The 24632-nt window shown below is 39.7% G+C and overlaps 1 protein-coding gene and 1 pseudogene across 1 annotated transcript; one reads left to right on the plus strand and one right to left on the minus strand.

The window, feature by feature from the left end:
* Nucleotides 1–208: 208 nt before the first annotated feature.
* On the plus strand, nucleotides 209–9254 carry Fpr3 (formyl peptide receptor 3). The gene is made up of 3 exons (NM_001408716.1): nucleotides 209–258; nucleotides 1156–1274; nucleotides 8044–9254. The coding sequence occupies exon 3, from the start codon at nucleotides 8055–8057 to the stop codon at nucleotides 9108–9110; it is 1056 nt and encodes a 351-aa protein (NP_001395645.1). The 5' UTR covers nucleotides 209–258; nucleotides 1156–1274; nucleotides 8044–8054; the 3' UTR covers nucleotides 9111–9254.
* Nucleotides 3817–4508, minus strand: Lypla1-ps4 (lysophospholipase 1, pseudogene 4; annotated as a pseudogene).
* Nucleotides 9255–24632: the final 15378 nt, after the last annotated feature.

A 24632-nucleotide genomic window follows, 5' to 3' on the forward strand; every position in this document is an offset into this window, starting at 1 on the left:
ATAAACCTCTAAGCAAAACCTCCATACATATGAATTAGATTGAAATAAAATGAATCCAATAGCATAATGATTACAATAACATCACATTTGCATGGCTTCTGGGAATTTTTAAAAAAACCTCAAGTTTGTATGAAACAAAATTGGTTTCAGGTTTCTTGTTCCTCTCAGAGTTTCCTTAAGTCTCTTCTGAGAGCCAAGGACTTCAGTTAAAGCACAGGAACCCAAGAGTTAGCCATAGGAGGGAGACGTCAGCTGGTGGTAAGTTGTGTTCCAGCAACTGAAAACTTATTTTTTTTAAATGTATGTTATATATGATTGACACTTTCTACATCCTTTGAAAAGATGTGTAGTATCATATTTATTTTCATGAGATGGCTTCTGAGTTCTTGACTTAGAATATGCAGAGAACATAAAGAAATACTTGAAGGTATATGGAAATGGGTCAGTGTGTAAGTGCTTGCATTGCAATTATGCAGAACTCAGTTGTAGACACTTTTAAAATGTCAAGTAAAGGAATCTGATTCTTGTGAGTTTTATATAGCCAGCCACTAAGCTATAATAGCAAACAAGAATGTGTTGTTTGTATCTCTTTTCAACTTAAAGCATAAGAAAAATATTATTTAGGAAGAATGAAAAGGGAAATTGGTACTGTTTCACGGGAGGTAACTGAAAGCTTTGTGTTTGCCTGCCTTGAGTCCACATCCATGAATGTGGAAATTTGGTACAGTGCCAAAAACAAAAGTCAGTGTGAAACAGATTAATGCTAAGGTATGAGGTAAAAAAGTAAAAGGAGCATTTTTAGGTTCTAGGATTGAGCTGTGAGTTCTTTTCACAGAAAGAAGTCTGTTTAACAAAACTGAGCTTATCACATTCTCTTTCTTCTTTTCCCCCTCTTGCTTCAATTCTCAACTGAAATTAATGTTTCTCTTATGCTTGTTAGATGCTGTGCTTATAATCATGTTCCTCACTGAAGGGTCCTAAGCAGGTGGTCTACCACTGATTCACACTCCTGGTCCCTCACTACTAAGGGAATCTATGCAGATGCTCTCCTGTTGAGCTACATTCCCAGCATTCACTCTACTGTTTGATACATTGTTTTATATGTATGAGTTATTTTTCACAAATGTTGTCTACTGCCCCCCTTTTTTTCATTAGAACGGCCGATAAAACCCTTGGATCTCCAGATATTGAAATTACATATTGTTATAAGCTTATTTGACAGTGCTGGAAACTGAACTGAGTTCGGCAGGAAGAGCAGGCAGTGCTCTTATTTTGTAAGTAATCTTTCTATCTCCTTTTTACTTTTTATTGTATGAATCTTTTTCTGTATCAGAGACATTTTTTGAATATGCATTTCTCATCTCATCCTCCAAAAACAGTTTGGAATATTGTTGTGAAAATCATGTGTGGCTGGGTCTTAAAGGATGCAACTTGACAATTCATATGTTAATGAGAATGCTCTATGGGAAATTATGGCCTGGTGTACTTGTTTGTTTGTATGATTGTTATTTTCTTTTGCTTTTGTTTTTGTGTTTTTCTCTTGTTTTGCTTTGTTTGGTTTGCTTTATTCCCTTGACTTGAAAGAAACAGGGCGAAAAACTGAAGAGTCCAATTTCTGGGAGGGTGTGAGATATATAAAGAGCCAGTGCATGTGTAGAGGACATTTGAAATGGATGACAACTCTTGCTCCTCTGGAAGTTGTACATGTAGCAGGTTGGAGAGATGGCAGCTGGTACAATAAAACATAGCGCAGAAATTGGTACAATTTTTTTGTAAAGAACTCTAAGAATGGCAGAGAAAATATGGTTTGAGAAGCCATTAAAGCTATGGAATAACCGTTTTGGCCTGCATTGCGTGTTTTGTGTTTGTGTTCATGTTTGTGCATGTGCAGATAAACATTAAACACCTAAGTTTGTTACTCTATATCTTTTACAATTTTTATTCTGTTAAAGTCTCTTCTTGGCTGTAAGTTATTAATGGTCTGGATAGTCAGTCCAGGAAGTTTCTCAGATTATCCTGTCTCTGCACTCTCCCGTAACTGCAGTTGTAGATGTATGCAATCATGCCTTTTTTCACATGGGTGCTGTAGATCAGAGCTCATGTACTTATTCTATGGCAAATGCTTTAGTGTGAGCCATCTCCCCAGCCTGGAGTAAGCAATTCATAGGAAATAAGCATGAAAAATAGTAGAGAGAATTAGCAAAAATGTGCTGTTTCTGAAAGGTATTTCTTCAGAGTCATGATTCATTTGTTATAGAATGGTGATATGTGTCCTAAGATAATTATAATGAGATAAATGGCATATGTTAGGGTTTCACCACAGGAAGGCCATCCTAACCAGCATATGTTTTCTACTGTGGCTCACAGATCCTATGTTGCGCAAAGGAGTGGTGGACCTTTTAGCCCATTTGTCTTTCTACCTGTTATTTTCTGTCTTAATTTGGGTTTGTATTGCTGTGAAGAGACACCATGGCCAGAGCAACTCTTACAAAGGAAAACATTTAATTGGGGCTGGCATTCAGTTTCAGAGTTTTAGTCTTTTATTGTCCTGGTTGTAACCATGGCAGCATGTAGGCATACATGATGCTGGAGGATCTGAGAATCCTACATCTTTATGTACAGGCAGCGACAGAAGAATGTGTCACTGGATGTAGCTTGAGCATATATAACATCTCAAAGCACAACTACACAGTGAACCTCTTTCTTAAACCTACTCTATCAAGACCATACTTTCTAACAGTGCCACTTTCTATGAGTCAACCACTCAAACATTTGAGTCTATGGGAGCCATTTCTATTCAAATCACCCCACTTTCCTCCCTTGGTGTGTCAACATTTTTATAACAATTATTTAAGGGTTTTGGAGTGCACTATAATTTTAACTGGCTTTAAGTGTCTTTGGAGAAGGGAGGAATTCAATCTGTATTCGGTGAGATACAAAGGGTGGAACAGGCTAAAGAGCTGGGCTGGGCCCAAATGTTGGCCTTGCCTCATTTCAACTAGGAACTTAACATTCAATAGTTCAATGGTTATGTTCATTATAAATCATATTCACAATATCTCAATATTCAATGTTCACAATATCTCAGGATGTACATATCTTTGCATTATTTACTGCTACAATCTGCAAGAGACACTAGGATGAGCTAAAAACTTTTTTAAAAATTTATTCGTATTTTATTTGTTATTATAACTTGGCAGTAAATAACTTCCACAAAGATAATCTAGAAGCAGATTGGGCAGGGCAGACCAATTTTCACAAATCTGGGAAAACCCTCTAGGGTAGTATTCTATACCACATCACTGACACCGAGAAAATGGAAATCAAACATTGGATGAACACTCCACAGCAATTAGAATAGAGAAGATGAAAGTCTGGGTCAGAACGTGGCATCAGGGGTCACCACAGGGCTGGCTGGAATGGAGGATGCTAAAACCACATTGAGAAACAGCTGGGTGCCTCAGGAAATGCCTCAGGAGCTCACCCAGCTCTCTCCCAGTAGGGTAGATGTTTACACTTCACAGCAGCCCTATTTATGATAGCCTCACACAGGAAGTCACCCAAATCTGTGTAGAAGACAAGGAAATTCCGTTGTGCCCCCTCAATGGCTCCTGTGTAGCAACAAAATATATAATTGGTATTTGCTACATGATAATTTTTTAAGACAATCTTGTCGAATGAATATAGACAGATATGCAATTTCATTTGTATAATATAGGGGTGTTGGCTGTTTCAACAATCTTAATTTTTGTGAGGATCAAATAAGAAAAAATGTTAAATGTAAGATAAATAATCAATATACTGCGCAGGAGTCATTCATTCAATCTGCCTGTCTGTCTCTCCTGGCAGCTTTATGAGAATCCTCTCTAGCTCAGTTTTCCTGAGCTTATGGCAAACATTTGGAAGCCTGTAAAACACTGTGCTCACTCCTAGAGATATCAGTTTTGAATTTGTCTCCTTGCTTCAAGAATGAAGAACTAGCTCATTTGCAGTGCTGTGTCACTGAAAGAGCTCAGGGAGCATGCAGCCATCTTTCTGAAGATGCTGGTAAACAGCTGAGGCTTTATTTAGAAAACCAGAAAGAACAAATACTTCTGCCACATCTGGCAGGGTAAATGCATTGCCAAGCAGCCTCCCATAGAGCCTCCCCCTGTTGATATCTTGCTTTTCTGGATGGCATTTTTTACTTCATCATAAATCAATCCAGTGAGTACTTCACACATTCTATCAATTGGTTCAAGGTGTTCTGTGCAGTCATTAACTATTTTAAAACTGTCAAACCACACATTGGAAAGCCTCCCTTCAGAGTGGTGTATAGCCTTGAGGAAGCCATTGGATAGATTATCTTTATGTGCTGGAATGTTGCCTTGACTTAGCACATGCTTGATCCACTGTCTCAGTCATTGGCCAGTCTCCTGAGCCATGCAGGAAGATCAGCAAGAAACTGTGTTTCCTGGTTGGGGACACCACACAATGCCACAGTGCACAGTGCTGGGTAAAGCAGCCATGGCAGAGGAGAGAGGGCCAAGATGTAAACTCTTAATGAATTTGTTCAAATTTACATAATGTTCAAAGAATTAGTTTTTGTTGTTGGTACCACATTACTTCCTGTAGCTCTTCTTTGTGTAGCTCTTGTAACCAATATAGTCAAAGATCCCTCCCAACCACAAACACTATATAGGACAGAAAGGAGATTATAGGAAAGTGTGGCACGACATCTAAGTGCTACTTCCTGCTGATTGGGGACATTGGCTTCCCTAGGACAATTCCAATGTTATTCTTCAGAATATCTAGCAGTTTAGCAAACCAGCAATCAAGTAAGTCAGTAATAACAAATGTAGCAGCAGGGGAGCAGTAGGCAATTTCTATTTCTTTGGAGTATCTCCAGCCCCTCTAGTGGACCTAGCATTTTTTCCTCTCTAGAGTCCACAGAATATCAGCAGATGGCAAAATATCGTAGAGCCTCAAGACCACTGTAGTTAATGCTTGTGGACACTCACAGACCTAAGATTAAAAGGAACCAGAATTAGCATTATACTGGAGTTCAATACGTAGCAAACTCCCAGATCTATACACCCTAGCTCCAGTGAGAGACCAGATGTCAGCAAATATGGTGGAGGATCAATTGAAACAACAGACACTGGCTTGGGACCTACACATGTGTAAGAGCAGAAGCACGTGTTTGCATAGGTGCAACCATGTGGATCTTAACACACACAAAATAAAAAGAATATTAGTATGATTATAAAGCCCAAGGAATTTTATACTGTAGAAATGGTTTTCAACAAGGGGTCATTATGGCTTCCAGAGGATTTTTGTCATCTAGAGATACTTTTGGTATCATAGTTGAACAAGAGTCGTTCCCAGAATCTATTAGCTGAGGAGGACTGCTATATATCCTGTGGTGTACAAACCTCTACCACACCCAACCGCAATTAAGTACTGACAGATATCAACAGTGCTATGGTTGAGAAATCCAGAATATCATTGCACAATGTCCTGTTTAGGATCTTGTTGAAAAACATGGGTAAGAAAGAGAAAAGGAGGAACTGCTATGAGAAACACAAGAGAGAAATCAAAATTGTATCACCATGCTGACATAGTAAGCTAACATGGCAGGTCATGTCAAATGAAGCACATTACATTAGTGACACAAATTTCAAAGCTCTGGAACTAGTTATGCTATGGGTCCAATGATTGTCAGAAACAAACAAACAATAAAAAATCCAAACCCCACCAACATCCTTAGAATATGGCTATGGCTTGATAAAACAGTGATATTGCTGTCTCCCAATATTGCCCTGAAAATTTTTGGTGAGCAATGTATGGGTGTATGTTGTGTGACTTTTCCTGCAGAAATATTACATACATGTCTACTCACCCCAGAGAATTTGACTAGTTAACACAACAATTATATCAAAGTACAATTTTGTGAGTTGATGCTTTCTAGCATATCTTTGTAACTTCTGCCCTCTGAAAATTGAAGCGGAAAATTAGGAGTATGAGGTCACCTGAGATACATAGCTCGATCCTTTCTCAACCACACATCAAACAAACAACCAATCAACCAAAGAAGTGCTCAGTGTTACTGTTCCTTTCAGAAAATAGGTTGGTAAGTAAGTCTAAAACTTTTACAGTGGTGCAAAATCATCCTATATTTTATGCAAGTATACTTTAATGCTGGATTAATAAATAATTGATATAGTTGTTTTCTGCATTTTATTTTATTATATTGCTGGAAATTGAACCAAATGTTGCTTGCATAATAAGTATATGTGCTACCATTAAGCCCAAGCTCCATGTTCTCAGTGAGGGGCTGTAGGTAATTAGGTTTTTGCCTTTGAGTCATGCCCAATTCCATCACAGGAGATTGTAGAAAAGCACACTATTACTGATTAAACAACCTCAGGCCTACAACTAAATTTGAAAAGATAGTCTGTATGTGGATTTTGTAGCCCACATACTATAGAATAAAAAAGTTTCAAGTTTCTTGAAATTAAATATATTTCAAGCTTTTTGTTCTCAAGGAGTTAGCAAAGCGATCAAGAAGCTCCCCGAGGACTTGCACCCTTCTTTTCCATTTTGTCATCATCCAGAATTTTATCCTGTGTGTCTGGATCCAGTACTACCTTAGGAAGCAGTGAAATTCAAGATACTCTCTAGCCTGATCAGCACTTACACCTACGTAGATGGAAAGACAACTTCCGTGGACAAAACTATGGTTTGTTTAGGAGAAACCAAGTGATCGGATTCTGGGGAGTGGGAAGAGGATAGAGGGCACATTGATCTTCATCTGACACATGTGGTATGGTACAAGGATTCAGGTCCATCTAGATTAAAGTCCATCCTATTAGGTAGTTTTCAGGGCCACTTTTCCTCATAACCTCATTCTATTCTTACAAAAACTAGACATAATGAACCTTTTAGAATTTTTATATAAGTCACTCAAAATTCCAAGTAGATAAATTACAGAATCCATCATCTTGCAGGAGAAGTCCACAAATTCCACTAAAATTCATTAGGAATCAATCTCTAAAACACATAACAGTAAACTGTGCAGTTATGCATACTCAATGTGTATATATCAAGGTGTGAGAAACTTTATCTCAAGCAGGCACTGGATTGAATATAGATATAGTATCTACCTCTTACTGTGTTCAGTTGTGTCCAGAACATTCCTTTATGTATAAACATTCTTTACACTGCATTTAGGGTCTTCTATATATAAGAAACCAATATATCACACTTATACATTATCGAAGGTCTGTATGTGCTCTTAGCTTTTTTATATCTTCTGAACTTAGTTGGTTTTAATGTCTTTCTTTGTAATATTTCAAGATCAATACTCAAAAACATTATTTAGTCTACCAAAAGTTTGAAACATAAAGGGACACCATATTTCCATATACAGATCCCATATTTCCATATGCATATCAGTCACCTCATAAATCATCACAAAAATATCTTTGAAACCTATAATGCAGAGTCCAATGGGCTACTATTTATTCTTAGGGTCATTTCACTGAATATCTCTTGTCTGTCTCTTTCTCTGTCTGTCCCTTTCTCTCTCTCTCTCTCTCTCTCTCTCTCTCTCTCTCTCTGGAGTGGACAGTTCATTTCTTTACTACACAAACTATTTGATTAAGCTTTTTACACCTCTTCACTGAATTATTTCTCTTGTGATCATGAGAACTGAGGAAAAGCCATCATTGAGGGATGGTCTACTAAGTCTGTTGACTTCCTTGAAGTGCTAAACTTCTTTCACTCATATTTTGCTGCCTGTTCACCCTCAGTTCAGTATCACTGTTGAGCCATGGGGTCTAATTATTATTTTTTAATAATTAGTCTAATAGCAAGAATGATTTTAAGAATGTGCTGAATATGGAGAGCTATGCTATCCCCCAAAAGCATCAGTAAAGTACTAGTTTTGGAATGTTACTGCTAAAATAGCTCTTCTGTAGTGGCAGATTGTATACATTCTAAACAAGTGTCATGTGATAAGAAGCCACATATCTGAGAATGGTTGTTTTTGAAAATTTTCAGGTGCAGACAAAATGGAAACCAACTACTCCATTCCAATGAGTGGATCAGAAGTAATGGTTAATGATTCTACCATCTCCAGAGTTCTGTGGATCCTCACAATGGTGGTTCTGTCCATCACATTTGTCCTTGGTGTTCTGGGTAATGGACTAGTGATCTGGGTAGCTGGATTCCGGATGGCACACACTGTCACCACCACCTGTTATCTGAATCTAGCTTTGGCTGACTTCTTTTTCACAGCGACTCTACCATTTTTCATCATCTCAACTGCTATGGAAGGAAAATGGCCTTTTGGCTGGTTCCTGTGCAAATTACTTTATATTATTGCAGATGTCAATGGAATTGGAAGTATCTTCCTGATTACTTTAATTGCCTTGGACCGCTGTATTTGTGTCGTGCATCCAGTCTGGGCTCAGAACCACCGCACTGTGAGCCTGGCTAGGAAGGTGGTTATTGGACCCTGGATTTTTGGTCTGATTCTCAGTTTGCACATTTTTATTTTCATAAGTACATATAGAGTTTCTGGAGGGGATGTGTACTGTGTATACTACTTTCCATCCTGGGGTAACACTGATGAGGAAATGTTGAACACAGTTTTCATTTTTACAACTGCTCTAGGGATCATCAAGTTCATTATTATCTTCATAATACCCATGTCCATTGTTTCCATCTGCTATGGACTCATTGCTGTCAAGATCCAGAGAAGAGCCCTTGTTAATTCTAGCCGTGCTTCACGAGTCCTAAAGGCAGTTGTGGCTTCCTTCTTTATCTGTTGGTTTCCCTTTCAACTGGTTGCCCTTTTAAGCCTAGTGTGGTTTAAAGAGAGATTGTTAAATGATGAGTATAAAATTATTGACATGTTGATTATGCCAACCAACTCATTGGCCTTCTTCAATAGTTGCCTCAATCCAATACTCTATGTTTTCTTTGGCCAGGACTTCCGAAAAAGACTGATTCATTCTCTGCCTTCCAGTTTGGAGAGAGCCCTAAGTGAGGACTCTGGTCAAACCAGTAATACTGGCACCAATTCTGCTTTACCTTCTGCAAACATTGAGATGATGTCAACATGAAGATAGGGATGACAGATGCTTTTTTTCCCACCTCAGTTGCATTCCAATTTTGTCTTAGCTTATGTTGTGAAAATAGATTATTTTTACCCTGAAATATAATCTTCTTTGTCTTCTGAATCTGGGAAAAGAAATAAAGGACAATATTAATATTGTTGTTATTTTGGGTGCTTTTTTAAAAATCTTTATTAACTTGAGTATTTCTTATTTACATTTCCATTGTTATTCCCTTTCCAGGTTTCCTGGCCAATAACCCCCTAGCCCATCCCCTCTCCCCTTCTATATTGATATTCCCCTTCCCATCCTCCCCCCATTACCACCCTCCCCAACAACAATCCCATTCACTGGGGGTTCAGTCTTGGCAGGACCAAGGGCTTCCCCTTCCACTGGTGCTCTTACTAGGCTATTCATTGCTACCTATGAGGTTGGCATCCAGGATCAGTCCATGTATAGTCTTTGGGTAGTGGCTTAGTCCCTGGAAGCCCTGGTTGCTTGGCATTGTTGTTCATAAGGGGACTTGAGCCCCTACAAGCTCTTCCAGTATTTTCTCTGATTCCTTCAACGGGGGTCCCGTTCTCAGTTCAGTGGTTTGCTGCTGGCATTTGCCTATGTATTTGCTGTATTCTGGCTGTGTCTCTCAGGAGAGATCAACATCCGGTTCCTGTCAGCCTGCACTTATTTGCTTCATCCATCTTATCTAATTTGGTGGCTGTATAAGTATGGGCCACATGTGGGGCAGGCTCTGAATGGGTGTTCCTTCTGCCTCTGTTTTAAACTTTGCCTCCCTATTCCCTGCCAAGTGTATTCATGTTGCCCTTTTAAAGAAGGAGTGAAGCATTCACATTTTGGCCATCCCTCTTGAGTTTCATGTGTTCATGCATATAGGGCAATTCAGGCATTTGGGCTAATAGCCACTTATCAATGAGTCCATACCATGTGTGTTTTTCTGTGATTGGGTTACCTCACTCAGGATGATATTTTCCAGTTCCATCCATTGGCCTATGAATTTCATAAAGTCATTGTTTTTTATAGCTGAGTAATATTCCATTGTGTAGATGTACCACATTTCCTGTATCCATTCCTCTATTGAAGGGCAACTGGGTTCTTTCCAGCTTCTGGCTATTATAAATAAGGCTGCTATGAACATAGTGGAGCACGTGTCTTTTTTATATGTTGGGGCATCTTTTGGGTATACACCCAAGAGAGGTATAGCTGGATCCTCAGGCAGTTCAATGTCCAATTTTCTGAGGAACCTCCAGATTGATTTCCAGAATGGTTGTACCAGTCTGCAACCCCACCAACAATGGAGGAGTGTTCCTCTTTCTGTGCATCCTCGCCAGCATTTGCTGTCACCTGAGTTTTTGATCTTAGCCATTCTCACTGGTGTGAGGTGAAATCTCAGGGTTGTTTTGATTTGCATTTCCCTTATCAGTAAAGATGTTGAACATTTCTTTAGGTGTTTCTCAGCCATTCGGCATTCCTCAACTGTGAATTTTTTGTTTCGCTCTGAAACCCATTTTTTTTTTTTATTAACTTGAGTATTTCTTATATACATTTCGAGTGTTATTCCCTTTCCCGGTTTCTGGGCAAACATCCCCCTCCCCCCTCCCCTTCCTTCTGGGTGTGCCCCTCCCAACCTCCCCCCATTGTCACCCTCCCCCTGACAGTCTAGTTCGCTGGGGGTTCAGTCTTAGCAGGACCCAGGGCTTCCCCTTCCACTGGTGCTCTTACTAGGATATTCATTGCTACCTATGAGGTCAGAGTTCAGGGTCAGTCCATGTATAGTCTTTAGGTAGTGGCTTAGTCCCTGGAAGCTCTGGTTGCTTGGCATTGTTGTACATATGGGGTCTCGAGCCACTTCAAGCTCTTCCAGTTCTTTCTCTGATTCCTTCAACGGGGGTCCTATTCTCAGTTCAGTGGTTTGCTGCTGGCATTCACCTCTGTATTTTCTGTATTCTGGCTGTGTCTCTCAGGAGCGATCTACATCCGGCTCCTGTCGGTCTGCACTTCTTTGCTTCATCCATCTTGTCTAATTGGGTGGCTGTATATGTATGGGCCACATGTGGGGCAGGCTCTGAATGGGTGTTCCTTCTGCCTCTGTTTTAATCTTTGTCTCTCTCTTCCCTGCCAAGGGTATTCTTGTTCCCCTTTTAAAGAAGGAGTGAAACATTCACATTTTGGTCATCTGTCTCGAGTTTCATTTGTTCTAGGCATCTAGGGTAATTCAAGCATTTGGGCTAATAGCCACTTATCAATGAGTGCATACCATGTATGTCTTTCTGTGATTGGGTTAGCTCACTCAGGATGATATTTTCCAGTTCCAACCATTGGCCTACGATTTTCATAAAGTCATTGTTTTTGATAGCTGAGTAATATTCCATTGTGTAGATGTACCACATTTTCTGTATCCATTCCTCTGTTGAAGGGCATCTGGGTTCTTTCCAGCTTCTGGCTATTATAAATAAGGCTGTGTTGAACATAGTGGAGCACGTGTCTTTTTTATATGTTGGGGCATCTTTTGGGTATACGCCCAAGAGAGGTATAGCTGGATCCTCAGGCAGTTCAATGTCCAATTTTCTGAGGAACCTCCAGATTGATTTCCAGAATGGTTGTACCAGTCTGCAACCCCACCAACAATGGAGGAGTGTTCCTCTTTCTGTGCATCCTCGCCAGCATTTGCTGTCACCTGAGTTTTTGATCTTAGCCATTCTCACTGGTGTGAGGTGAAATCTCAGGGTTGTTTTGATTTGCATTTCCCTTATGACTAAAGATGTTGAACATTTCTTTAGGTGTTTCTCAGCCATTCGGCATTCCTCAGCTGTGAATTGTTTGTGTAGCTCTGAACCCCATTTTTTAATAGGGTTATTTGTCTCCCTGCGGTCTCACTTCTTGAGTTCTTTGTATATTTTGGATATAAGGCCTCTATCTGTTGTAGGATTGATAAAGATCTTTTCCCAATCTGTTGGTTGCTGTTTTGTCCTAACCACAGTGTCCTTTGCCTTACAGAAGCTTTGCAGTTTTATGAGATCCCATTTGTCAATTCTTGATCTTAGAGCATAAGCCATTGGTGTTTTGTTCAGGAAATTTTTTCCAGTGCTCATGTGTGAAACCCATTTTTTAATAGGGTTATTTGTCTCCCTGCAGTCTAACTTCTTGAATTCTTTGTATATTTTGGATATAAACCCTCTATCAGTTGGAGGATTGGTAAAGATCTTTTCCCAATCTGTTGGTTGTCATTTTGTCCTAACCACAGTGTCCTTTGCCTTACAGAAGTTTTGCAGTTTTATGAGATCTCATTTGTCGATTCTTGATCTTAGAGCATAAGCCATTGGTGTTTTGTTCAGGAAATTTTCTACAGTGCACATTTGTTCGAGGTGCTTCCCCACTTTTTCTTTTATTAGTTTGAGTATATGTGGTTTGATGTGGAGATCCTTGATCCACTTGGACTTAAGCTTTGCACAGGGTGATAAGCATGGATCGATCTGCATTCTTCTACATGTTGATCCCAAGTTGAACCAGCACCACTTGCTGAAAATGCAATCTTTTTTCCATTGGATGGTTTTGGCTCCTTTGTCAAAAATCAAGGGACCATAGGTGTGTGGGTTCATTTCTGGGTCTTCGATTCTATTCCACTTGTCTATCTGTCTGTCTCTGTACCAATACCATGCAGTTTTTATCTCTATTGCTCTGTAATACTGATCGAGTTCAGGGATAGTGATTCCCCCAAAAGTCCTTTTATTGTTGAGGATAGTTTTAGCTATCCTGGGTTTTTTGTTATTCCAGATGAATTTGCAAATTGTTTTGTCTACCTCTTTGAAGAATTGGATTGGCATTTTGATGGGGATTGCATTGAATCTGTAGATCGCTTTTGGCAAAATGGCCATTTTTACTATATAAATCCTGCCAATCCATGAGCATGGGAGATCTTTCCATCTTCTGAGGTCTTCTTAAATTTCTTTCTTCAGAGGCTTGAAGTTCTTATTGTACAGATCTTTTACTTGCTTGGTGAAAGTCAAACCGAGGTACTTTATATTATTTGGGACTATTCTGAAGGGTGTTGTTTCCCTAATTTCTTTCTTGGCTTGTTTCTCTTTTTGTAGAGGAAGGCTACTGATTTATTTGAGTTAATTTTATATCCAGACATTTTTCTGAAGTTGTTTAACAGTTTTAGTAGTTCTCTGGTGGAACTTTTGGGATCACTTAAATATACTATCATATCATCTGCAAATAGTGATATTTTGACTTCTTCTTTTCCAATTTGTATCCCCTTGATCTCCTTTTGTTGTCTGATTGCTCTGGCTAGAACTTCAAGAACTATATTGAATAAGTAGGGAGAGAGTGGGCAGCCTTGCTAGTCCCTGATTTTAGTGGGATTGCTTCAAGTTTCTCTCCATTTAGTTGAATGTTAGCAACTGGTCTGCTGTATACGGCTTTTACTATGTTTTGGTATGGGCCTTGAATTCCTATTCTTTCCGGGACTTTTATCATGAAGGAGTGTTGAATTTTGTCAAATGCTTTCTCAGCATCTAATGAAATGATCATGTGGTTTTGTTCTTTCAGTTTCTTTATATAATGGATCAGGTTGATGGTTTTCTGTATATTAAACCATCCCTGCATGTCTGGGATAAAGCCTACTTGATCATGGTGGATGATTGCTTTGATGTGCTCCTGGTTTCCCAGAAATTAATTGAGTATTTTTGCGTCGATATTCATAAGGGAATTTGGTCTGAAGTTCTCTTTCTTTGTTGGGTCTTTGTGTGGTTTAGGTATAAGAGTAATTGTGGCTTCATAGAAGGAATTTGGTCATACTCCATCTGTTTCAATTTTGTGGAATAGTTTGGATAGTATTGGTATGAGGTCTTCTATGAGGGTCTGAAAGAATTCTGCCCTAAACCCCTCCGGACCTGGGCTCTTTTTGGTTGGGAGACCTTTAATGACTGCTTCTATATTTTTAGGAGTTTTGGATTGTTTAAATGGTTTATCTGTTCCTGATTTAACTTTGGTACCAGGTATCTGTCCAGGAAATTGTCCATTTCCTGCAGATTTTCTAGTTTTGTTGAATATAGGCTTTTGTAGTAGGATCTGATGATTTTTTGCATTTCCTCTGTTTCTGTAGTTATGTCTGCCTTTTCGTTACTGATTTTGTTAATTTGTACACACTCTTTTTGTCCTCTCATTAGTTTGGCTAAGGATTCATCTATCTTGTTGATTTTCTCAAAGAACCAACTTTTGGTTCTGTTGATTTTTTCTATGGTCCTTTTTGTTTCTACTTGGTTGATTTCAGCTCTGAGTTTGATTATTTCCTGCCTTCTACTCCTCCTGGGTGTATTTGCTTCTTTTTGTTCTAGAGATTTTAGGTGCGCTGCCAAGCTGGTGACATATACTCTCTCATGTTTCTTTCTGCAGGCACTCAGAGCTATGAGTTTTCCTCTTAGCACAGCTTTCATTGTGTCCCATAAGTTTGGGTATGTTATACCTTCATTTTCATTAAATTCTAAGAAGTCTTTAATTTCTTTCTTTATTTCTTCCTTTACCAGGTCATCACTGAGTAGAGCATTATTCAACTTCTGGCATTCTTCCCTTATTGTTACTGAAGACCAGCTTTAGCCCGTCGTGGTCTGATAGGACGCATGGGATTATTTCTATCTTTCTGTATCTGTTAAGGCCTGTTTTATGACCAATTATATGGCCAATTTTGGAGAAAGGACCATGAAGTGGTGAGAAGAAGGTATATCCTTTTGCTTTAGGATAGAATGTTCTATAAATATCTGTTAAGTCCATTTTGTTCATGACTTCTTTTAGTCCATCTATGTCTCTGTTTAATATCTGTTTCCACGACCTGTCTATTGATGAGAGTGTGGTGTTGAAATCTCCTACTATTATTGTGTGAGTTGCAAAGTGTGTTTTGAGCTTTAGTAAGGTTTCTTTTACGTATGTAGGTGCCCTTGTATTTTGAGCATAGTTATTTAGGATTGAGAGTACATCTTGGTGGATTTTTCCTTTGATGAATATGAAGTGTTCTTCCTTATCTTTTTTGATGACTTTTAGTTGAAAATTCATCTTCTTTCATATTAGAATGGCTACTCCAGCTTGCTTCCTGAGACCATTTGCTTGGAAAGTTGGTTTACAGTCTTTCAATATGAGGTAGTGTCAGTCTTTGTCTTTGAGGTATGCTTCCTGTAGGCAGCAGACTGCAGGGTCCTCATTGCATATACAGTTTGTTAATCTTTGTCTTTTTATTGGGGAGTTGAGACCACTGATGTTGAGAGATATTAAGGAATAGTGATTATTGCTTCCTGTTATATACGTATTTGGATGTGAGTTTATGTTTGTGTGCTTTTCTTCTCTTTGTTTTGTTGCTAAGACGATTAGTTTCTGGCTTTTTCTAGGGTGTTGGTTGCCTCCTTATGTTGGGCTTTACCATTTATTATCCTTTATAGGGCTGGATTTCTAGAAAGATATTGTGTAAATTTTGTTTTGTCATGGAATATCTTGGTTTCTCCATCTATGTTAATTGAGAGTTTTGCAGGATTCAGTAACCTGGGATGGCATTTGAGTTTTCTTAGAGTCTGTATGAATCTTTCCAGGATCTTCTGATTTTCAAAGTCTCTTGTGAGAAGTCTTGTGTGATTCTGATAGGTCTGCCTTTATTTGTTACTTGACCCTTTTCCCTTACTTCTTTTAATATTCTTTCTTTGTTTTGTGCATTTGGTGTTTTGACTATTATGTGACGGGAGGAGTTCCTTTTCTGGTCCAAACTATTTGGAGTTCTGTAGGCTTCTTTTATGTTTATGACCATCTCTTTCCTGAGGTTAGGGAAGTTTTCTTCTACGATTTTGTTGAAGATTTTTACTGGTCTTTTGAGCTGGGGGTTTTCACTCTCTTCTATACCTATTATCCTTAGGTTTGATCTTCTCATTGAGTCCTGGATTTCATGTTTGTTTTGGACCAGTAGCTTTTTCCATTTGACATTATGTTTGACAGTTGTTTTGATGATTTCTATGGAATAATCTGCTCCCTAGGTTCTCTCCTCTATGTCTTGTATTCTGTTGGTGATGCTTGTAATTACGGCTCCTTGTCACTTCTTTTGGTTTTCTATATCCAGGGTTGTTTCCCTGTGTTTCTTCTTCATTGCTTCTCTTTCCATTTTTAATTCCTTCAACTGTTTGATTGTGTTTTCCTGGATTTCTTTCAGGGATTTTTGTTGTTCCTCTCTATATGCTTCTACTTGTTTATTTATGTTTTCCTGCATTTCTCTAAGGGAGTTCTTCATGTCTTTCTTGAAGTCCTCCATCATCATGATCAAATATGATTTTAAATCTAGATCTTGCTTTTCTGGTGTGTTTGGATATTCAGTGTTTGCTTTGGTGGGAGAATTGGGCACCGATGATACCATGTAGTCTTGATTTCTGTTGATTGGGTTCCTGGTCTTGCCTCTTGCCATCTGATTGTCTGTGGTGTTACTTTGTTCTGCTATTTCTGACAGCGGTTAGACTGTCCTATAGGCCTGTGTGTCAGGAGTGCTGTAGGCCTGTTTTCTTGTTTCTTTTGGCCAGTTATGGGAACATAGTGTTCCTCTTTTCGGCGTGTAGTCTTTCCTGTCTACTGGTTTTCAGCTGTTGCTGTGGGTCTGTGTTCTGAATCGACCAGGCAGGTCACTTGGAGCAGAAAAGTTGGTTTTACCTGTGGTCCCTGCTTTTTAATACGAAGACTATATAACCAGAGTAAAACTAAAGTAGGTAAAACTAACGAAACAATGGTTTCATGAAAGGAAAAGAGTAATGCACATTTGTAGTATTTAAATAAGATAGTAAACATTAAAGTTAAAATTATTCTATTTCAGGGGTTGGAGATTTAGCTCAGTGTGCATAACAAGCACAAGGCCCTGAGTTTGGTCCTCAGCTCCAAAAAAAAAAAAAAAAAAAAGATGATGATGTCCTACTCTGTATCTCTGGCTGGCCTCCAGCTACAGGCAGTTCTCTGGAAAATGGATGGAACTGGAAAATATCATCCTGAGTGAGGTAACCCACTCACAGAAGAACACACATGGTATGCACTCATTGATAAATGGCTATTAGCCCAAATGCTTGAATTACCCTAGATGCACAGAACACATGAAACTCAAGAAGAATGACCAAAATGCGAATGGTTCAATACTCCTTTAAAAGGGGAAAAAGAATACCCTTGGCAGGGAATAGGGAGGCAAGGTTTAGAAGGAACACCCATTCAGAGCCTGCCCGACATGTGGCCCATACATATATAGCCACCGAACTACATAAGATGGATGAAGCAAAGAAGTGCAGGCTGACAGGAACTGGATGTAGATCTCTCCTGAGAGACACACCCAGAACACAGCAAATACATAGGCGAATGCCAGCAGCAAACCACTGAACTGAGAATGGGATCTCTGCTGAAGGAATCAGAGAAAAGACTGGAAGAGCTTGAATGGGCTCAAGACCCCATATGAACAACAATCCCAAGCAACCAGAGCTTCCAGGGACTAAGCCAATACCCAAAGACTATACATGGACTGACCCTGGACTCTGACCTCATAGGTAGCAATGAATATCCTAGTAAGAGCACCAGTGGAAGGGGAAGCCCTTGGTCCTGCCAAGAGTTAACCCCCAGTGAATGTGATTGTTGGGGGGAGAATGGTAATGGGGTGAGGATGGGGTGGGGAAGCTCATATAGAATGGGAGGGTAAGGGTTATGGGGCTGTTGGCTTGGAAACCGGAAAGTGGAATAACAATCGAAATGTAAATAAGAAATACTCAAGTTAATAATGATAAAAAACAATATGAATTAGAGATTTTTAATTGTTGAAATAAAATATGGGAAAGTAGCTAGATCTATAAAAATAATTTTAAAAGCAATAGAAGATGAAACAGCAGCACAGAGATGAACAAATATAGAAACAGGGCTTTTCTCCCAACCTTGGCTGAAGGTGGTATCTAAGGAGCTTCTGCCCTGGGACAGCCAGGATCTAAGACCTTGGTGACTTTGGGGAGCCAGACTTGTAGAAGACATGCTGAGCGTGCGATGTACCTCTACAGAAGGAGAGAAGGAAGGCAGAGGGGAGGGGAAAGGGAAGAAGGGGAGAAGGGGAAAGGAGACTGGAGGGGAGGAGAGGGGAAGGGAGTAGAATGGAGGGGAAAGGGATAGGAACAAGAAGAGGGGGGGAAGGGAGAGGAAGGGAGGGGAAAGGAGAGGAAGGGAATGGAGAGGGAGGGGAAGGAAGGACCCTTGTTCCATGCCTTCACATGTAGACTTAGCTAGAATCCAGGCCCTCAGAATCTGGAAAATGTAGCTCACAAGGAAGTAGGTTAGGGGACAGAGAATAAACCATGACCACATGGGTGGAGAGAGCATTTACTTCACGTAGAAGGACACTGTGGTATTTAAAGACAAGATCTGAGAAAAGATCGCACAAGTTGAAGCACACCTGAAAATACTAATCATATGAATTTCCTGTTGTTGCTGTAAGAAATACAGCTTAACACAGCACAGATTTCCACAATAGTTTTGGAGGTTAGAAGTTTAAAATTCATATCACTAACCTAAAGTCAGGGTCTCCCAAGCTGACTCCTTCTATAAGCTTCAGAAGAGTGTGGTTGTTAATTTTGAAACCTTCAGCTTCTTGAGGTCACCTGCACTTTTGGTTATAACCCCTTCCACTAACCATTCCAGTGTCAGGCATCTATTGTTGGATCTCCTCCAGTTATGACCTTCTACCTCCTGATATAAGAACTCATCTTAATTACACTGATCACATTGAGATAAGTTATGCTAATCTCCACTTCAAGATAATGCATGCCATCCCAACTGGAAGGCACCCTTTGCCATGTAAGGTTGCATATTCTCAATGTTTCCATATTAAAACATGAGCATCTTTGGGATGTAATTATTCAGCATGTCAACCCTTGGGGTGGAGTCCATTGTACAGGATGTTTGGAACTGGAGGTAAGCAACAATTTACAGTGTGTTCTGAGATCCAATTTGTAAGACAGGATGCTATACTTTACATGAGCATGGAAGGATTGAGAGTGTCCTGGATTCTTATTCTAAGAGGTAGGTATGCAGAGCAAGCATGTCCTGGAATCTGAGTTTGACTGGCTTTGTCCAAGCTCAGCAGCAGAATCCAGGTGAAGGCTACGGTGCTCCCACTTGCTGCATGTTTTGTGTCTCTTTATCAGTCACAGAGCTTCAACCACTTAGTCTGAAAAGATGCAAGAAGTAAGAATTCTACTGAATTCCATCCAAACTCCTAGAAATGGTTGGGTCTACCTGATGCAAACAATAAGAAATGAATCTAAAATTCAATTGGATGCAAAAGAAAGTTTAGCCTGGACAATAGTTTGAAAATTCCAGGTCATCGGATGAAAGAATAATGTGTAACTATAAATCAGGAGCACCCATCTGATGGACATGGGTTTGGATTTCTTCATTGGCATGGATGCTATCAGGAAAAGCTTTCAGCATGATGCAGAAAGAATTCCTTTGGAAGTGACTCATCCCCCAGACCTGCATCCTGGCTCCAGCTCTCTGAATAATAAGCCATTTTAGGCTTCCTGAGATAAAGGTCCTGTTGTAGCCATTGTGAATTCAGAAACCTCAACCTGCCTAAAATATGGAGTAATTAAAAACCTGAATGTAGAGATTATGAAGTCTTGAAAGCACAACATTATGATTTATGTTAAGTGTAAGAACATGTAATAGATGCTTAAGACTAAAAATACTTACATCATAAAGAATTTCTTATATGAGAAAGTTAGCATTATGTTCAAGACATATATTTGGATTTGGGCTTGTCATTTAAAAAAGACATGAGTACAATGGACTTAGCTTATAATCAATGTGATACCTTTTTAAAAAACTTAACAAATTTTAATTCATTATATTTATAAAAGTCTTTAAATAGTTGAGGGGAAGTATTATTTCTTCTCGTTATAGCCTGCCTATTTGGCCTCTGAAGCTTAGGTAGATGCCTAGAGTGTTCAAAGTGAATAGGTAAAATACCAAAGTGTTTTGTCTACTTTATGTAACTTCCTGGATGGAAAAACAGTCTAATAAATTTTTAAATCAAACTACAAAAAATATTATTCTATTTCAGGATTGAGAAAATGATTCAAAGTTTAGTTAAAAGTTTCTGCATTCTTAGAGTATCTGGGTTTAGTCCAAACTATAGGCGTTACTCAAATTACAATCGCTAGTACGTCCATCTCTAGAGGACTCAATATCAACGGACTCAGTAAGTGTTTATACTCCAATGCACTTACTGCCCAACACAAAGAAATAACTATATATGAAATAAGACATTAAAATTATTTTATCATTGACGAGTAAGTATTTGCTGAGCATGTCTATAATCTTAACATTTGGCAGTCAGAAGTTGGAGAGCCTAATTCAAAATGAGTCCCCAAATCAAAGTGTTATTATTTTCAGGAAAACAAATGTAACTGGAGATAGTCACAACAAATTAATTGAATGAAGCACACCTATTAAATGTCATCATTAAATTACGCTTCTGAAATTTTATATAGAAACACAGAATCGTGTGTGTGTGTCTGTGTGTGTGTGTGTGTGTGTGTGTGTGTAGGTATTTAAGTAAGCATGTCTAGGGAGACAGAGGAGATTAAAGGAGTTAGATTAAGTGAGAAAGCAAGGCAAGTGTGCTTGAACTGGAAACAGGCAATCAATGTACACATGTACATTATTTCAAATCCAAAATAAATGAAATTATAGCATAGACAAGATAAAGGACTAAAGAAAACAAAGGTGGTAAAAAATATTTGACCGTGTTTCCAGATCTTTGGTTTAGCTAGCCACTGTGCACATCACTTAGAATCTTTTCACAGTCCTCTGAGATAAGCAGCTGCCACCTTGGAGAGTTTAGCATATCCATCTTACATAGGAGCATCCCAGCTGGGTTTGTTGGTGGTTCACAGACCTAATAGAGGAGCAGAGTAAGATACATGATTCTCATTTGAGTATTCAGTCTCTCCTACTGTGTAGCACCTCTTCACATGGCCTGAGGAATACTAGAATATACATAGGCTGAGAAAAACTGGAATATGGGCCTTATCTGTGGAGCAGTGGGTATTCTTCAGCCATACTGAGTGAGCCTATTTAAGTGAGATTGAGGAAAGAGCAATTGTAAGCCTGTATGGAACCCATCATCTGTTTCATGAAGAAGTTTAATTGTTTCTCCAAAGTGAGAGTCAAGCACTGGGTTTGTCTTTGGAATCTGAAGTGTAGATCAAGAAATTGCTTATTTTGACCCGCCATGCCATAATTTTAGTAACAATGCTAAAACCAAGGCTGAAAGATGGGACTCTCCACTATTTCGTACTAGAATGAAATATTAAGTCAGCATAATGGAACTACTTAGTAAAGACTTCCAAAATTCAAAAAATAAGGAGATTTTAAGCATCTGTTTTGATAGTGAGGAAGGTTCAATATGAATGAAAAATTAAGAATTTTTGTTTAAGCATTCATGTGTGAGTGTGTGTGTATGTGTGTGTGTGTTTCTGTGTATGTATGTGTGTGCCCACACATGTGTGTGTGCCCTTTACCCCCTCTATCTCTGCACATGTTTCTTCCCCACATTTTCTTCCCTTTTTTATTATTTTAAATTATAACATAGTCATATAATTTACTACTTTACTTTCCTCTGTTCAAACCATTCCATATACTCCTTGATCTTTTTCAAATCCATGGCCTCTTTTTAAAATTTATTGTTGAAATATATATATATATATGCATATATATATATTTGAAATTTATTGTTGAAAATATATATTTCAATTACTTGCTACTGCAAATACAGCATGAATAAACATGTATGAGTGGGTATGTTTACTAGTCTATGGCATCATTTATTTACATGATCACAAGTGGAATACTTATATATAAGTATTTTAAAAAACATAGGTATGTTAAACATGAGTCCCTTTTCTTTCCTCTTGTTTGGATTCAGACTACTTTAATAAAGAGAATGCATTCATGTGGAAGAAGAAGTTCTCCAGACTTGAATTTAGTAAGATATGGAGGTATCAAACATACAAAACACAGCCTCTGCCATGGCTGGCTCCAGAGTCTTTTAATTTGTTTTGCAATACGGGTTACTATTTGGCCTCTTGTGGTTGTCCTGACACCAAGCAAGAAAATAAGTCAGTCTTGATGCTTAGGTCTATGACTTTATGGAGATATATTAGAAATATTTTTTTCAGCTCTTTCAGTCCTTTCTCTGATTCCTTCAACGGGGGTCCCGTTCTCAGTTCAGTGGTTTGCTGCGGGAATTCGCCTATGTTTTTGCTGTATTCTGGCTGTGTCCCTCAGGGCTTGAGACCCCATATGAACAACAATGCCAACCAACTAGAACTTTCAGGGACTAAGCCACTACCCAAAGATTATACATGGACTGACCCTGGGCTCCAACTGCATAGGTGGCAATGAATAGCCTAGTAAGGACACCAGTGGAAGGGGAAGTCCTTGGTCCTGCCAAGGCTGGACCCCCAGTGAACGGGATTCTTGGGGGGAGGGCAGTAATAGTGGGAGGAGGGGGAGGGGGAATACCGATAGAGAAGGGGAGGGGGAAGGGTTAGGGGATGTTGGCCTGGAAACCTGGAAAGGGAATAACATTTGAAATGTAAATAAGAAATACCCAATTTAATAAAGATGGAAAAAAATAAAAAAATAAATAAAACATTAAAATGGAAAAAAAGAATTTTTTTCTTTAGTGTCCCCTGCTGAACTTCTAAATGCAGCAGTACAATAAAATGCGACTGATATGACCAGTAAACCCTTATCACTTCAGAAGGTAACATTTGGGGTTGGCTTATCATTTCAATCACCCAAAGATAAGCATCAGTCTTTTTAAAGACAAACTGCCCTGGGAACTCATCATCTTGACTTACTACTGGGCTCCTCCTATACACCAAGATCTACTGTTTCTTGAATATCTCCATATTCCACCAAAATTATTGTTTCTCAGTAATTGTGTCCCAAGCTAGGTCTGTCCAACAGCTCTAAGTTCCAAAACTTGATGGCAGAGAGTTGGTCTGCTAGGAGCACTCTTCTTCCAAATCCCATAGCCCCCAGGTAAGACCAACTTTCTCTCTATTGACTGTCCAAGGAGAGACACAGGAAGAGTGTACGGGCACTGGAGTCACAGGACAGCCTAGGACAGGACAATTCAATGCTGTATCTCTGCCCAGAGCTGGGGCTGGCCTCATAACTCTTGGACTCAAAACTTTCCCTCAGAGAGTTGTTCTCCCAGGAGCCTTCTCACTCCTAAGATCACAGATTCACAGGCCCAGAGGAGGGACAAGCTCCACTAAGAGACAGCAAGAACAACTAACATCAGAGATAAACAGATGGTGAGAGGGAAATGCAAGAACCTAAGCATCAGAAACCAAGACTACTTGGCATCTTCAGAACCCAGTTCTCCCACCATAGAAAATGCTGGCTATCCCAATGCACAATAAAAGCAAGATTAGGACTTTAAATCACATCTCATGATGATGATAGAGGACTTTAAAAAGGTCATAAATAACTTCCTTAAAGAAACACAAGATCCGCAGCTCCCTGATCCCAAACCCCATGGGAGAGAGAGCTCACTGCCCAGACAGATGGGCACTCCTGAGACTGCAGGGCAACAGAGACGCCAGTACTGCCCACCCTTGACCACATCCCTGGCCCAAGAGGAAACTGTACAGGGCCTCTGGATACAGGAAGATAAGGGCTCTCAACGCTGAGGTCCAGACACGGCTCGAATCTGAAGGCACCGGTCAAATAGCTCCCTGCACCCAAATCCCATGGGAGCGAGAGCTAGACCTTCAGAAGGGCAGACACACCTGGGAAGCCAGAGGAGACTGGTCTCTGCCCACATTTTTTTTAATCTTTATTAACTTGAGTATTTCTTATTTACATTTCGATTGTTATTCCATTTCCTGCTTTCCGGGCCAACATCCCCCTAGCCCCTCCCCCTTCCCTTCTATATGAGTGTTCCCCTGCCGATCCTCCCCCCATTACCGGCCTCCCCACAACAATCACATTCACTGGGGGTTCAGTCTTGGCAGGACCAAGGGCTTCCCCTTCCACTGGTGATCTTACTAGGCTATTCATTGCTACCTATGAGTTTGGAGCCCAGGGTCAGTTCATGTATAGTCTTTGGGTACTGGCTTAGTCCCTGGAAGCTCTGGTTGCTTGGCATTGTTGTTCATATAGGGTCTCAAGCCCCTTCAAGCTCTTCCAGTTCTTTCTCTGATTCCTTCAATGGGGGTCCTGTTCTCAGTTCAGTGGTTTGCTGCTGGCATTTGTGTGGGGAGCGGGTGTAGCGTCAATCTCAAGATGGTGCCTGGGACTGCTGCTGAGAAAGTAAGCCATGCCCCATAGTGAGTGCTGCGCAGCCACACCATGACGATAGATCAGGTCATGTGACATGGACCTAAGAACGGAGGAGGTTACGAAGTCTGGATGGAGGAGGTGGAGTTGAGGGAGGATATAAGGGAGTGTGCTGGGGGC

Source organism: Rattus norvegicus, chromosome 1 (genome assembly GCF_036323735.1).
Source record: "Rattus norvegicus strain BN/NHsdMcwi chromosome 1, GRCr8, whole genome shotgun sequence".
Taxonomy (NCBI): Eukaryota; Metazoa; Chordata; class Mammalia; order Rodentia; family Muridae; genus Rattus; species Rattus norvegicus.